This window comes from Aspergillus uvarum (genome assembly GCF_003184745.1).
Source record: "Aspergillus uvarum CBS 121591 unplaced genomic scaffold BO82scaffold_28, whole genome shotgun sequence".
NCBI classification, from domain to species: domain Eukaryota; kingdom Fungi; phylum Ascomycota; class Eurotiomycetes; order Eurotiales; family Aspergillaceae; genus Aspergillus; species Aspergillus uvarum.
Window position 1 is genome coordinate 83356 of NW_020291325.1, and position 12188 is coordinate 95543.

General features: G+C 53.5%; 5 protein-coding genes across 5 annotated transcripts; 3 read left to right on the forward strand and 2 right to left on the reverse strand.

Moving 5' to 3' along the window:
- Window positions 1-342: 342 nt before the first annotated feature.
- Window positions 343-3891, reverse strand: BO82DRAFT_392249 (uncharacterized protein). Its single transcript, XM_025638606.1, has 3 exons — window positions 2836-3891; window positions 1981-2777; window positions 343-1928 (listed from the first exon to the last, which is right to left on the reverse strand). The coding sequence occupies exons 1-3, from the start codon at window positions 3524-3526 to the stop codon at window positions 801-803; spliced, it is 2616 nt and encodes an 871-aa protein (XP_025491691.1). The 5' UTR covers window positions 3527-3891; the 3' UTR covers window positions 343-800.
- Window positions 3892-4392: 501 nt separating this feature from the next.
- Window positions 4393-6509, forward strand: trm6 (tRNA 1-methyladenosine methyltransferase subunit GCD10). Its single transcript, XM_025638030.1, has 2 exons — window positions 4393-4613; window positions 4699-6509. Exons 1-2 carry the CDS (start codon window positions 4528-4530, stop codon window positions 6320-6322), a joined length of 1710 nt encoding a protein of 569 aa, XP_025491692.1. The 5' UTR covers window positions 4393-4527; the 3' UTR covers window positions 6323-6509.
- BO82DRAFT_354521 (actin-related protein 2/3 complex subunit 3) lies at window positions 6292-7767 on the reverse strand. Its single transcript, XM_025635224.1, has 6 exons — window positions 7657-7767; window positions 7546-7591; window positions 7149-7420; window positions 6945-7057; window positions 6800-6878; window positions 6292-6740 (listed from the first exon to the last, which is right to left on the reverse strand). Exons 1-6 carry the CDS (start codon window positions 7660-7662, stop codon window positions 6693-6695), a joined length of 564 nt encoding a protein of 187 aa, XP_025491693.1. The 5' UTR covers window positions 7663-7767; the 3' UTR covers window positions 6292-6692.
- Window positions 7768-7892: 125 nt separating this feature from the next.
- On the forward strand, window positions 7893-9517 carry BO82DRAFT_335784 (replication factor C subunit 3). The gene is made up of 5 exons (XM_025633313.1): window positions 7893-8166; window positions 8224-8311; window positions 8363-8537; window positions 8597-8983; window positions 9041-9517. Exons 1-5 carry the CDS (start codon window positions 8030-8032, stop codon window positions 9430-9432), a joined length of 1179 nt encoding a protein of 392 aa, XP_025491694.1. The 5' UTR covers window positions 7893-8029; the 3' UTR covers window positions 9433-9517.
- Window positions 9518-10230: 713 nt separating this feature from the next.
- On the forward strand, window positions 10231-12037 carry BO82DRAFT_354523 (histidine acid phosphatase). The gene has a single exon (XM_025635225.1). The coding sequence runs from the start codon at window positions 10402-10404 to the stop codon at window positions 11818-11820; it is 1419 nt and encodes a 472-aa protein (XP_025491695.1). The 5' UTR covers window positions 10231-10401; the 3' UTR covers window positions 11821-12037.
- Window positions 12038-12188: the final 151 nt, after the last annotated feature.

A 12188-nucleotide genomic window follows, 5' to 3' on the forward strand; every position in this document is an offset into this window, starting at 1 on the left:
TGTCGTTAGCGCTGTTCGAGCCCAAATTGATAGTTCTCCCTGTGTTCAATTCAAACACCAACTCGACACACAGCCCAATTACCGCTCGTCGCTCTGTCGAAAGGCCATGCTACCTGCTGTAGGTATCAAACGCGAGAATCCACTTTCATAGATACTCAAGCCAATGGGAAGCTTTCCGGTGCGCCCGCGTCGAACGCGAACGTGGGGAGCTTCGGAGGCGAAGGGGATGGGATCTAATCAGATCGGATCAGGGATGATGCCCAACGAATTTGTGTCGGCTAGCTGGGGTTACTTTGAATTGGGGTAATGTCAGGTCATCTAGCCTAGAGGTATACTCTATTCCCCCGCACGAGAGGTTTACCTGTCTTGATTCATAGCCCAGGACTTCGTTCGCAGGCTCGCCAGGAAGGGACTCCTCTTGCCTGGAAAACTCTCGCTTCATGTATCATAAATCATCAGTTCAAAGCGCCTCACGCTATTCGCTATGTACAACTCCGAGCACTGAACAAGAAAATAGAATCCGGGACAAAAGTCAAGCCCCTTGGAGGCTATAAAACAACATTCCTCCCTTTATAGCCACTGCAATCCACAAAATACATATTAAAGGTCATATCAAGCCTCAGAACACAAAGCCTGCCGTGTGCTAGTCATCTAGCAGAATCACAAACAGCAGTATTCATATATTACATAAGAGCATCAGTCATTTCACAGGGTCTTATCGTCGAATCCGAGATTAAAGTCCACTCGCGAGAGTGGATTTCAAGTCGTGTTAATAGTATGTGTCAATGAGAGGAAGGCTCTCACATGACCACGCAGTCCTTATTCCGGTCTCTGGCGCGCTCTGCAGACCCTGCCGAGATGGAGTTTCCATAGGGTCGCCTTCCAGCCGTGGTTCGTGGGTAAGGCGTTTCCGTGGAGTTGACGGCGCTTCGTTGAGGCGACGGATAGATTGGGCTACTGGCGGCCTGCTCGTATGAAGGTGGCGGGACTTCATCGTCGTGCACAGGACGATGAGTTGTCAAGCGTGTCTGCGAGCGTCGTCCCGAACCCTGACTTTGTCGCGACGGCTGGCTTCGCGCAGCTGCTGCGTACGAGCCTCCACTGCCAGTGTTGCTGACGTTGACACCACTGGATGAGCGATCGTGAGCATAGGCTGACTCGCGGGATACACCAGTGGAGGCGTTGGACATGGAGGCGCGATGGGTCGGATTTCTGTCATTGCTAGCAGTGCTTTCTCTCTGTTCCTCTTCCTGATACTGCAGGGACAGGGCGTAAGCGTAGTCAGCGTCCGCCTGTTCCTGAGGAGTGAGATTGGCACTTTGTCGTTCTGGAGGCACTGGTAGAGAGTCTCTCGGATTGCTTGAGGTTCGTGGACCGGAGGGATCAGACGCACTAGGAGCATCATGGCTGACAGGGCGGAAGTCTCCGGCATAGTAACTGGTATTTGACCCATTTACGTCAACGAGGCTCTCCCACACGACTTCCGCATGAGAGGCATAGCCGGCGTCGGTGACTAGTGTGAATAACCGATTGAGCTGCGGGTGTTTGTAGAGTGTTGTGAAATGGTCATTGCGGAATAGAATGGACAGTGACCCCGGCTGCAACTTTGCCAGCAATTGATCGAGGCCGAAAAGACTCAGTTGAGTTGCATTTTCCACATCGGTAAACCCGTGGATGGTGTGTATATCTTGCATAGTTTGTTCCTCCTGAGGAGTTAGCGAGCCCCCTTGGATGACCCGATCTTCGAGCTCCTGCATACGAAAGGGAAGAAGCTGAATATCCTCGTAGAACTGAGCTACCCGGTCCAGGGCCGCATGGGCTTCCGTAGATGGAGGGGCTACCCAGCCATGAACCAATGGTATGCCGAATGTACCATATAACCGGATAACATCGGTCTGAAGAAAAGTGCCGAGGCTATGTTCGGACTCCTGCGGGCTTTGTGAGAATGGGTTAAGTAGGGGAAAAAAACAGCCTTCATACCAATGTGAGTCGTGGATTGACATTCATGCCGGTGTGTAGCATAGTCAAAAAGCGACTGAGAGCCTCGATGTCCGGAAGCTCATCGTTCGGGCCCAAGCATGTCGTAAGCTCGTCAAACAATGCTTCTATCAACAACCCTAAGGAGATCTGCTCCCTAGTCTGTAAAGCTCGTACAATGGGTGGCTGGACTTCTTGCCCTGCTGCACGTAGAACAAGGGCGTTCACTAGTGCTAAGAGAGGACATGGGCCATTCTTATTCTGTACCAGAACTGGCGAGTCGCAGAGGTTGCCTGTCGTGTTCGTCCAATGAACATGCCGAATGGAGTAGGTCTCGAATCTTTGCTCCTGTTGGCGCTGCATTTCAGTTTCAGTTAATGGAGCCGTTAGTGCCGACTGAGCATGGGTCTCTGCAGTTGGCTCGGATGTCGTTTTCGGTCGTTCCGGTAAAGGTGGACCTGAAAGACGCTTTTGTGGCTGAGACATATCGGGAGATGCGTCCATGATTCCATATTCCGTAGGACCTAACCGGCTTGATTCCCCAATCTGCGGGATTGGAGCATCGTTCACGTCGATAAGAACATGAGATGAGCCCGTAGCATTGGTATTCAAAGATGCCGGGGTCCTGATGCTTCTATCTGGCAACAGCCTGCCTGATTCGTGCAAATGCTGAGCAGGCTGGACTTGCGAATGTGGCGCGGGTTGCGTGGCAGTGTTAGTATGTTCGTCAGCCCACGGGGACGTCTCGTCAGGCTGTTCCAAGAGCGACAAGCGTGCGGTCATCGGAATATAGCCTTCGTCTAAGCGAAAACGCCGTTAGAGCTATTGCCACGGACAGAACACTCTGGTTAGACCTACCTTGACCCAAGCGGACACTTGCCCCGTCCTGTGAGATCGACGATGTTTCACCATATGAAGCACGGGATTGGGGATCTTCCCATGGGTTCGCCCCGGAAGGTGTCCTTGGCTTAAGGAACGGATTATTGGACTGCAGCGGCATAGAAGAATGCTGGCCCGAGTGCGGATCCCATTCGGAGCCATTCCCAGCATGTTGATGTTGTGGCTGCTGCCACTCGTTTGTATGGGGTCTTCCATGAGCGCCGGGAGTCAAGACTGTCGGCACACGGGCGACCCTACTACTTTCTGTTGCCTGCGCACCGTTTGCAGCCGGCACAGCTGGCGCAGGTTGCGCTAGACCGGAAGAATCATGTGAGCCAAGGTTGAACCTCTCCACGAGCTCATCCGCCCATGCATTTGTGGCATCACCGGGAGAGGCCCTGGTTGGAGACTTCTGCGCTTGTTCTAGAGGCATCAGGTCAAATGCCGGTGAAGTGTTGAGGTCGGGATAGAAGATGGAGTCGGGGGAAGCGGCTCGCTGAGGTTGGGGGGTGCTTTGGGCCCTTCGAGGGCGGGTAAGACGCTTGGGGGAAGAGGACGACAATGACTTGGAGGTTGGTGAGGTTTTAGATGACAGATAACGAGGGTCTGAGGGATCGTAGGCTTGGCCGAGACTTTGGAGACGTGGCGGAGCTCGTTTTCGCAGGACCATGAAGGCGGGTTCTTGCCGTCCAGATCTTTGGGGGGGGGGTGACCGGCCGGGCTCACGGGCGTCAATCGATGAAACGTTGGACAAGCTTGGGGGCCAATGAGTTTTACTGGCAGAATGAGTATGGGCAGAAGTGAGAGGCCAGTGAACTTTAGTTGAGTTGGTGACAAAGAAACGACAGGTGCAGTCAGACACCTTCGATGCATGAATGAATGGATGGATGGATGGATGATGGGAAGGGGAACGCCGACAGCGTGTGGTTGAAGCTACCGGGGGATGTATACGTAACGGGGGCAGTAGCTCCAAACCTCGTCACTGGAGCAGTAAACAACTTCAGTCCACGACCATAGTCCTGCGCATTAGACCAGGGATACGGCAGAGGACGATGCAATTGAATGCGTAAGCTTGGAAGCAGCAGCTGACAGGGATAGCACAGCAGAACAAGTCGAGCGAGGGTCACAGGCACCCGAATTCCCATAGATGAATAGAACGGTTAACGTCAACCTCGGATGGCTGTCAATGGGCGGTGGAGATTCCAATTACTCCAGCACATACAGCCAATTACCACACGGGTCAGCAATTCGGTTGCCTGGATCTCCTGCGCTGTCCAGGCAACGTGTATTGTATGGTAATGTGGTACACTAATCACTGACACAATCTCCACCGGAAGCACAGCCACTATACCTACTGCAAAGCCACATCTCACAAGCCACGAGCCACGCGATGACGTCTTGGGCTGCTGCCGCCGGCCACGGAAAAACTTCTTTTGCCGCCCGCAGCATAGAGCTTACATAACCCATGCATTATCACAAGCTCGTGGGGTCCGTGCGTTATCGCGGGAAAAAAGTGAAATGAACCCCCCAGATCAAGTAGGCTTATCAGAAGTCTAGCATCGCGACTTAATTCATCTCCTCATTGCGTGTCTGATTCGGGACGGTTGAATCTTGAATTTGATGAATTGAGAAAGCTTCCTCCCCCCTCCCCCCCCACCACCGTCACCCAGCATGCATTCTTACGTGCGACCGAATCAGTTCGTCGCCTTCAAGCTCCCGTCCGATCAGACGAGGATCCAAAAGATTGTCCCTAACACGTATGCGCGCGCGCCTGCCCCATCTGAGCAAATGGGCTCAATATGTTTTCGTCCTACACTCTTAACTGACCGAGAACCTCTGCAGCCAAGTATTCCTGGGCAAATATGGAACGTTCCCCGCCAACCAAATTATCGGTCGTCCCTTCTACCTAACCTTCGACATCCACGAGACCCCCGGCGAGCCCGATAGCACCCACCTGCGCATTGTCTCGGCGGCCGAGCTCCATGCGGAACACCTCATTGCCGAAGGCGAAGGCGACGGCGACGACCAAGATCCCAGCGACGAGGCGTCGACCATGCGCACAAACCGCGACACGATCGACGATCGCTCAACGCAGAAGTTGACCATCGAGGAGATCGAGGCCCTGAAGAAGGAGAGCACGGGGGCCGGCAAGGAGATCATCGCCAAGCTCCTGGAGTCACATTCGGCGATCGATCAGAAGACGGCGTTCTCGTTGGCGAAATACAAGCTGCGCAAGGAGCGGAAGTACATGAAGCGGTTCACGATCATCCCCCTGGATGTCAGTTATTTGACGAACTATATGCTGCAGGACAAGGAGGCGGCGCGAACTCTGGAGATGCGCGATGAGGCGCTCGGCCTCCTGGGGTGTTGGGGCAACGTGCACCATGGAGGCAGCACCTCCTTCGACATGGAGACCGTACTGTCGAATCCGAATGGGCGGTACCTGGTCGTTGATGATACCGGTGGCTTGGTGGTCGCGGCTATGGCGGAGCGGATGGGGATCCTCTACCCGCACGATGGAGACTTCGATGACGAGCAGCAGGACGCTCACCAGAAAGTGCCGGCAACAACCGGCGCGCAAGGAGAGCACGATGACGAGGCACAACCTACTGAGGGTGCCCCGTCACGTCGGAATCGTCGCCCGCAGATGTCTGCGCAAGGAAACACCATTACCTTGCTCCATGCAAACAAGCAACCCAACATCAGCCTCCTGAAATACTTCGGTTACGAGGCCGACGACCCGAGCGACTCTCACCCTCTCTACACGAACTTCAAGACTGTCTCCTTCATGCAGCTTCTGGACCCCAACGCAGACAGCATTTATGCTCAGGAACCAACGGAGATCCCCGCCGAGGAGCTTTCCACATACAAGTCGAGCAAGCGCAGCGCTTACCACCGCAAGCGTGGTCGGTGGATGCGGGTACGACGAACCGTCGACGAGGCTCGGGCCGGTGGTTTTGATGGCTTGGTGATCGCAACCCTGATGGACCCGAGCAGCGTGCTGAAGTATACGATCCCGCTATTGGCCGGCTCGGCCCCTGTTGCCATATACTCGCCCAACATCGAGCCCCTGACAGAGGTAATGGATCTGTACTCTACCGCAAGAAAGACTGCATTCATCAACCGAAGGCGCGAGTTGGTGGAGCAGAAGGCCACATCCGATGATTCGGTCGATGTGAAATCTGAGCTCGAGGAAGAATTCCCTCTCGACCCGACCCTGCTACTGGCACCTACCTTGGAGACATCGAGAGTTCGGGTGTGGCAGGTCCTGCCAGGGCGGTCACATCCCCTGATGTCCAGTCGGGGTGGTGCGGACGGCTTCATTTTCCACGGAATTAAAGTTGTTCCCACGCAAGAGCACATTGAGGCAGCAGGTAACCCCAGCCGCAAGAAGAGAAAAATCGCTCGGTCAGATGAGACCCCGGCAGACAGTGGTGAGGGTGTTGATGTGGAGATGACTGTGTAAATCGTGCTGGGTCACCAATGTCTTGTCGAACGTGTACCATAGAAGCTCTACGAATTACCAGGTCGCAAAGGGTTCAATCCTTCTGTGGAATCTCATGATGTTAATGTCCACTTTTCGAGTAACCACACGGAAATTCCTGTTACGGATCTGCGTGACAAGGACCACTTAGTCTCGCCTCCCCTGCTGTAAGCTTAGACCAAGACCATGGTTAGGCGTTACCTGGTCACCATAGCGAACCACGTTGATTTTCGCTTTCACAACGCTCATATTCAAATATACATAGAGTAAAGTGACAATACCTCGGCCGCCGCCCTGATGGGTTCGTCACACGCTGACTGGATGGGCGCAAAATCAAAGCAATAAATATATCTTAGAAGCTCTTTCCCATGAACTTTCTCTTGGTGAAGCTGAGCCACCACTATAGAAGAGTATATCAGCCAGTGTCCTCCTCATCACCAGCAGATCCAGGAAACATACCTTCGAGGGACCGACACCACCGGGGTATAATCTAGCGTGCAGGCGGATAGCGATCTCCTGTCGCACCTGGGACAGATAACTAGCATACCACCACATCAGCAAAGTCAACCCAGACACTAACGCATTGGAGTTGTAAGGGACATACGATCTGAGCGTTTCGGCATCCTGACGGTCGCGGGGAGGCTCGAAAGCCTGGTTCAGAGGGAAGGCCACGTCACCGGGGATAGCAAAGTGGTCAAGCGCAACATTGATCAGAGCCTAGAATGTGCCACTTTCGGTCAGCAAAGCTTGCCTCCTTTAGCCAGACAACAAAAAGCAATGTCCTCTTTTGGGGGAAAAAGCTTCTGACCTTCTCCGCATCGCGAGCAGCCATCGTTGGCTTCACCTTGCCCAAGCACTCGGTGATGAACAACGTTCCATAGATGAGCATACGGTCGGCTGGGCCGTTGATCTCGAAGTTGCGAAACAGAACATTGGCCCGGAAGAGCGACAGGATCTCGTCGACACAGTCGTAGGACTCGCTGTCGGCGGGCACTTCGGTATCGGCGTTAGGCGGGAGCGGAGGAAGGGTGTATGCGGGGCCGCGAGTGCGGGTGCGGAGGGGGAGGACGGGGAAATTGCCTGTAGAACAAAGGTGAAGTTGATGGGAGTTAGTTGATGTTGATTGGCTTTGCTGCTGCCTTCTCATGGGAGGGGAAGGGTGTTTGTGAAATGAGCCTGGGAGAGGGAAGCGCATTCCGCCATACCTATTACGGGGACATCCCGGTCCTCGAGGAAGATGGAGTGGTAGGCCTAGACCAGTGTCAGGGGGGAAGTGGAATGGAAATGATCATTAGCAGGAGTCTTGCAAAGCTTACAGGCATGATGTGATGATAGAGAAAGAGCAATGAATCCCCTTAGAGCCTGTCTAATGAGGGCTGGCTGTTGATGGATCAGGAGAACGGCAGTGGGGGGTGAGTGAGGGGAGGGAGAAGTGCTGATAGAAGGCGGTGCTGCCAGACCGGCGGGCGGGAGGTTCCTCGTCGCATGTCATCACCCGCCCTGCCGCCTCAGGAGCTCCTCCTCCGCCTTGGGATTTTCCGGCCCCGAACCTCTTTACGCGCTGCGGGATTTCGACGCGTCTGGCCCTTCCCTTGTGTTTTGCTCCGGGCATTACTCTGACTTTCCTCATCAAGTCGGATTTCGACTCTAGAATCCGTCACCCAGCAACTCACAATCGCGATATTCGCAATGTCCGATTACGAGGACGACATGGACGTGGACGCTCCGTCCAAAACCGCGATCCAGTTCAGCTCCGATAACACCAATTCTAAATCCAAAAGACCCGCGGCAGATCTACCAATTGAGGCTCAAGACAACCTTCCCTGGTCCGTTGACCATGTTTCCAATCCGCCGTAGTGCTTCTGTTGACTGACTGCTACCAGGGTCGAAAAATACCGACCGAATACTCTCGACGATGTCTCCGGACACCAGGATATTCTAGCCACAATCAACAAATTCGTCGAAGCCAATGTACGCAGTAATATCTCCGCAGATCATCACTAGCTACTCACCAAGCTTTAGCGTCTCCCCCATCTCCTTCTATATGGCCCTCCTGGTACGGGCAAAACATCCACTATCCTCGCGCTGGCCAGGCGGATATATGGCAGCAAAAACATGCGACAGATGGTTTTAGAGCTGAATGCCAGTGATGACCGTGGTATTGATGTGGTCCGTGAGCAGATCAAGACGTTTGCGAGTATGTCCACCCACCAACAACTACGGCATGGCGCTCCAAACTTACCCTACGTTTGCTAGGCACCAAGCAGATTTTTTCTATGGCACCCGCAGCTGCCTCTGGTGGCTCCTCGCTCGCATCTTTCAAACTCATTATTCTCGATGAAGCCGATGCTATGACGGCAACTGCACAGATGGCACTTCGCCGGATCATGGAGCGGTACACCGCCAACACGCGATTCTGCATCATCGCCAACTATACGCACAAACTTTCCCCGGCTCTCCTTTCGCGTTGTACCCGATTCCGATTCAGTCCGTTGAAAGAGCGGGATATCCGAGTTTTGGTGGATCAGGTGATTGAGAAGGAGCAGATCAACATTCAGCCCGAAGCAGTAGACAGCCTGGTCAAGCTGAGCAAGGGTGACATGCGACGTGCCTTGAACGTCCTTCAGGCTTGCCATGCAAGCAGTAAGTCCATGCCCCGATGGTAGTCTCAGGAAAGCTCCTTCATACTGACCTTATTAGGTATACCCCTTCCCATGAAGGACGCCCCTCAAGACCAGCCCCGTCCAGAGCCAGAGACGATTACGAATGAAACGATTTACGACTGCATTGCCGCGCCCCATCCCTCTGATATCGAAGAGATCATGCGAACACTTCTTAACACGAGTGATATTACCTCATGTCTCAACACAATTAATACGATTAAGACCAATAAGGGTTTAGCTCTGGCGGACATCCTGTCTGCGTTGGGCGACCAGCTGCAACGGGTCGAAGTCCCCGCACAAACCAGGATTACCTGGCTGGAAGGGCTAGCGGAGATAGAATGGAGGCTGGCGGGAGGAGGTTCCGAGACGATGCAGACAGGCGGATTGGTGGGTGTTGTACGAAACGGCTGTGAGCTGATGGACCGGTAGTCACTCCTGCAGCATCATAAGAAGAATTTATGATCAAATCATTCTATACCACATAAGTCAATTGATCAGAAGAATTCTACAGGACGGTTGATTTAATATGAGAATTACCTAACGGGCCAATAGCGCCTTGCTGACGATAAGGCGATTGACAAAATAGGTTAATAAGCGGAGTGGCCTGAACTGCAGGGCTGGAAGCCTGGGACTTGCAGTTCCTCCACTTTTACTAATCCTTTCAGGGTCTGACTCAGGGTTGGATCCCCCAGCCAGGGTTGGATCCCCCCAGCTGGGGTAGACAACCTATCCTGGGGGTCTTCAGCAGCGCAAGCTTTCCCCCGTTCAACGGTAATTAGACCGAGAGCAACGAAGAAAAGCATATCGGAATGTCAACTAAAGTCAATTCATCTTTCATCGTTTGTGTCAGTCGATGTCGATAAGAAAACACGGGATGGAAGCTAAGCCCACAAGCGGGGAACAAGGCCAAGAGGCGTTTTTGGTCATGATTTCACCATTGGCATCAGATAAGCTCTCCTAAGATTTGTTCAATGGCTTCAGCGTCGCATTTCCGCGGGACACTACGAGCATTATCTGCAGGATGGCACTTCCGGGGAGTCATTTCTCCTATCAGTTGCAATTGCACCCTAAGACAGGAAAGCAAATTGACCAACCAATTCCGATTCTCCTGCCAAGTAGTCATGTTGTCTAGGACCCTTTCGATCTGTAGGGTTTAGCTCCTGTTCCTTTGGTTTTTTTTTTCCTGCGGACCCCGCCGTGGTCGAGGCGAATCATTCTCATGATAAAGTCCTGCTCCGCGGCAGACGCCGGGCTGGCTGGCCGTCGGCCGTGGTTCTTTTCTCTTATAGACTGGTCTGGCTGCTACCTTCCCCTCATTCTACTCCTCTCCGTTTCCTCTACTCCTCCCCTCAATTCTCCCCCCCAGAGTCAGAGACCTCGTGGCAGTCAACTTTCATCATGCGGTCCTCTACCCGGCAGTCCAGTTTCATGCTTGCCTTGCTGGCAATGCCTTTGGCCCTGCCAGTATCAGCAGAGAGGATCCTTGGGGCTTACATCTTCGCTCGTCACGGAGATCGGACGGCTAAGGTGTTGAAGAACACGGAGCTGACTGATCTGGGCTACAGCGAAGTCTATCAGACAGGCAGCTACTGGCGCAGCCGGTATCTTGACTCGAACTCGTCTCTCCAGATCCAGGGGATCAACGAGGATATTGTCAAGTTGAGCCAGATCAGTGTCTCGTCACCCTCCGACGATGTGCTTCAAAACTCGGCCACGGGCTTCCTCCAGGGTGTCTACCCTCCCGTGGGCTCGTCGGCGAACCAGACCCTGGCTAATGGCAGCACTGTCGATTCTCCCCTCAACGGATACCAGCTGATTCCCATCTCCCTCACCGAGACTAATTCGAATAGTGAGGACACGGCCTGGCTGCAGAGCTCAACTGAGTGCCAGAACGCCGAGGTCAGCAGCAACAACTACTATTCCTCGGCACTGTACAATTCGCTACACTCCTCCACCCAGGACTTCTATCAGTCGCTGTCCTCTTTGCTGAATGGGACCTTCTCCGACTCCCAGATGAGTTTTAAGAATGCTTACACGATCTTCGACTACCTCAATGTTGGGTACATCCACAACACCACCAATGTCCCCACTGAGGACCAACTCCACCAGGCCCTCCTCCTGGCCAACATTGAGCAGTACAACTTGGCTTACAACTCCTCGGAAACCATCCGCGCCATCGCAGGGGCAATCCTAGCCGGAGATGTGCTCACCGGCCTGAACGAGACCATCTCCTCCAAGGGCAAATCCAAGCTGAACATCCAGTTCGGCTCCTACGGCACTTTCATGTCCTACTTTGGACTTGCGCAGTTGCCCGCTGCGGACGTCGACTTCACGGGTATCCCTGACTATGCTTCCTCCATGGCATGGGAATTGGTGACCAACTCGACGGATTCGTTCCCTTCGGCCTCCGACATCAGCGTGCGCTTCGTGTTCCACAACGGAACACTCTCATCCGGCTCGCCCACCGAGCACCCGCTCTATGGCAAGTCCAGCTCTACCATCTCGTGGTCGGAGTTCTCCGAGCTCTCGAGCAAGATCGCCGTTACCTCGACCAAGCAGTGGTGCAGTGTTTGCGGCAACACCGATGGAGACTGTGCGGCCTACTCGACTAGCTCGAACACCACCACCACGACTACTTCGTCGCAGACGAAGAGTGACGCTGGAGTCTCCAGGCCCGTGGCGGGTGTCATCGGTGCGATGGTGACTCTAGCGGTGATCCTTGGTCTTGAGGCACTGCTGCTCCTGGCTGGTGGATTCCGCATCACCAAGAAGCGCGCTCCTGCTGCTGCGGCCGCCGCTGCTGATGCTGAGAAATAAGGTCAATGAGAGATGTAGATGTCTAGGTCCAGCGCTTGGATTCTAATGAGGGACGATTTACGGTATGACAGTCGAATGGGTGATCTTCATGCAGCAATAATAGCATCCGCAGGTAATGAACAAAACTTTTCTGTTGCAAGCCAATATCCACTTTTATCTTCAGGAAGAATTTCTCATTCATAGTCTGAATAAAGGCACATGAGGCATAGAAGCTCAATCCCACCCATATATCTAGACCCTAGTTAGAAACTTCCGTAGCTCTAGGGTTTTTGCTGCTCTCTACTTGGAAGGTGAGAACAGTCATCATAGTCAGCTTGTAGCTGACAGCTATCCCTGATCCGAAGCATGAACATTGAGATAAAAATGAT

Excerpts from the sequence above, each read along its gene's own strand:
- BO82DRAFT_392249 (XM_025638606.1), bottom strand. The coding sequence starts at position 3,526 with ATGGTCCTGCGAAAACGAGCTCCGCCACGTCTCCAAAGTCTCGGCCAA. Across the intron at positions 2,778-2,835 it reads AAGTGTCCGCTTGGGTCAAG|ACGAAGGCTATATTCCGATG; the intron begins GTAGGTCTAACC and ends GTTTTCGCTTAG. Across the intron at positions 1,929-1,980 it reads TCAATCCACGACTCACATTG|GAGTCCGAACATAGCCTCGG; the intron begins GTATGAAGGCTG and ends CAAAGCCCGCAG.
- trm6 (XM_025638030.1), top strand. The coding sequence starts at position 4,528 with ATGCATTCTTACGTGCGACCGAATCAGTTCGTCGCCTTCAAGCTCCCG. Across the intron at positions 4,614-4,698 it reads CAAAAGATTGTCCCTAACAC|CCAAGTATTCCTGGGCAAAT; the intron begins GTATGCGCGCGC and ends GAACCTCTGCAG.
- BO82DRAFT_354521 (XM_025635224.1), bottom strand. Across the intron at positions 7,058-7,148 it reads CTGCTCGCGATGCGGAGAAG|GCTCTGATCAATGTTGCGCT; the intron begins GTCAGAAGCTTT and ends GGCACATTCTAG. Across the intron at positions 6,879-6,944 it reads GATGCCGAAACGCTCAGATC|TTATCTGTCCCAGGTGCGAC; the intron begins GTATGTCCCTTA and ends GTGGTATGCTAG.
- BO82DRAFT_335784 (XM_025633313.1), top strand. The coding sequence starts at position 8,030 with ATGTCCGATTACGAGGACGACATGGACGTGGACGCTCCGTCCAAAACC. Across the intron at positions 8,167-8,223 it reads GCTCAAGACAACCTTCCCTG|GGTCGAAAAATACCGACCGA; the intron begins GTCCGTTGACCA and ends GACTGCTACCAG. Across the intron at positions 8,312-8,362 it reads ACAAATTCGTCGAAGCCAAT|CGTCTCCCCCATCTCCTTCT; the intron begins GTACGCAGTAAT and ends ACCAAGCTTTAG.
- BO82DRAFT_354523 (XM_025635225.1), top strand. The coding sequence starts at position 10,402 with ATGCGGTCCTCTACCCGGCAGTCCAGTTTCATGCTTGCCTTGCTGGCA.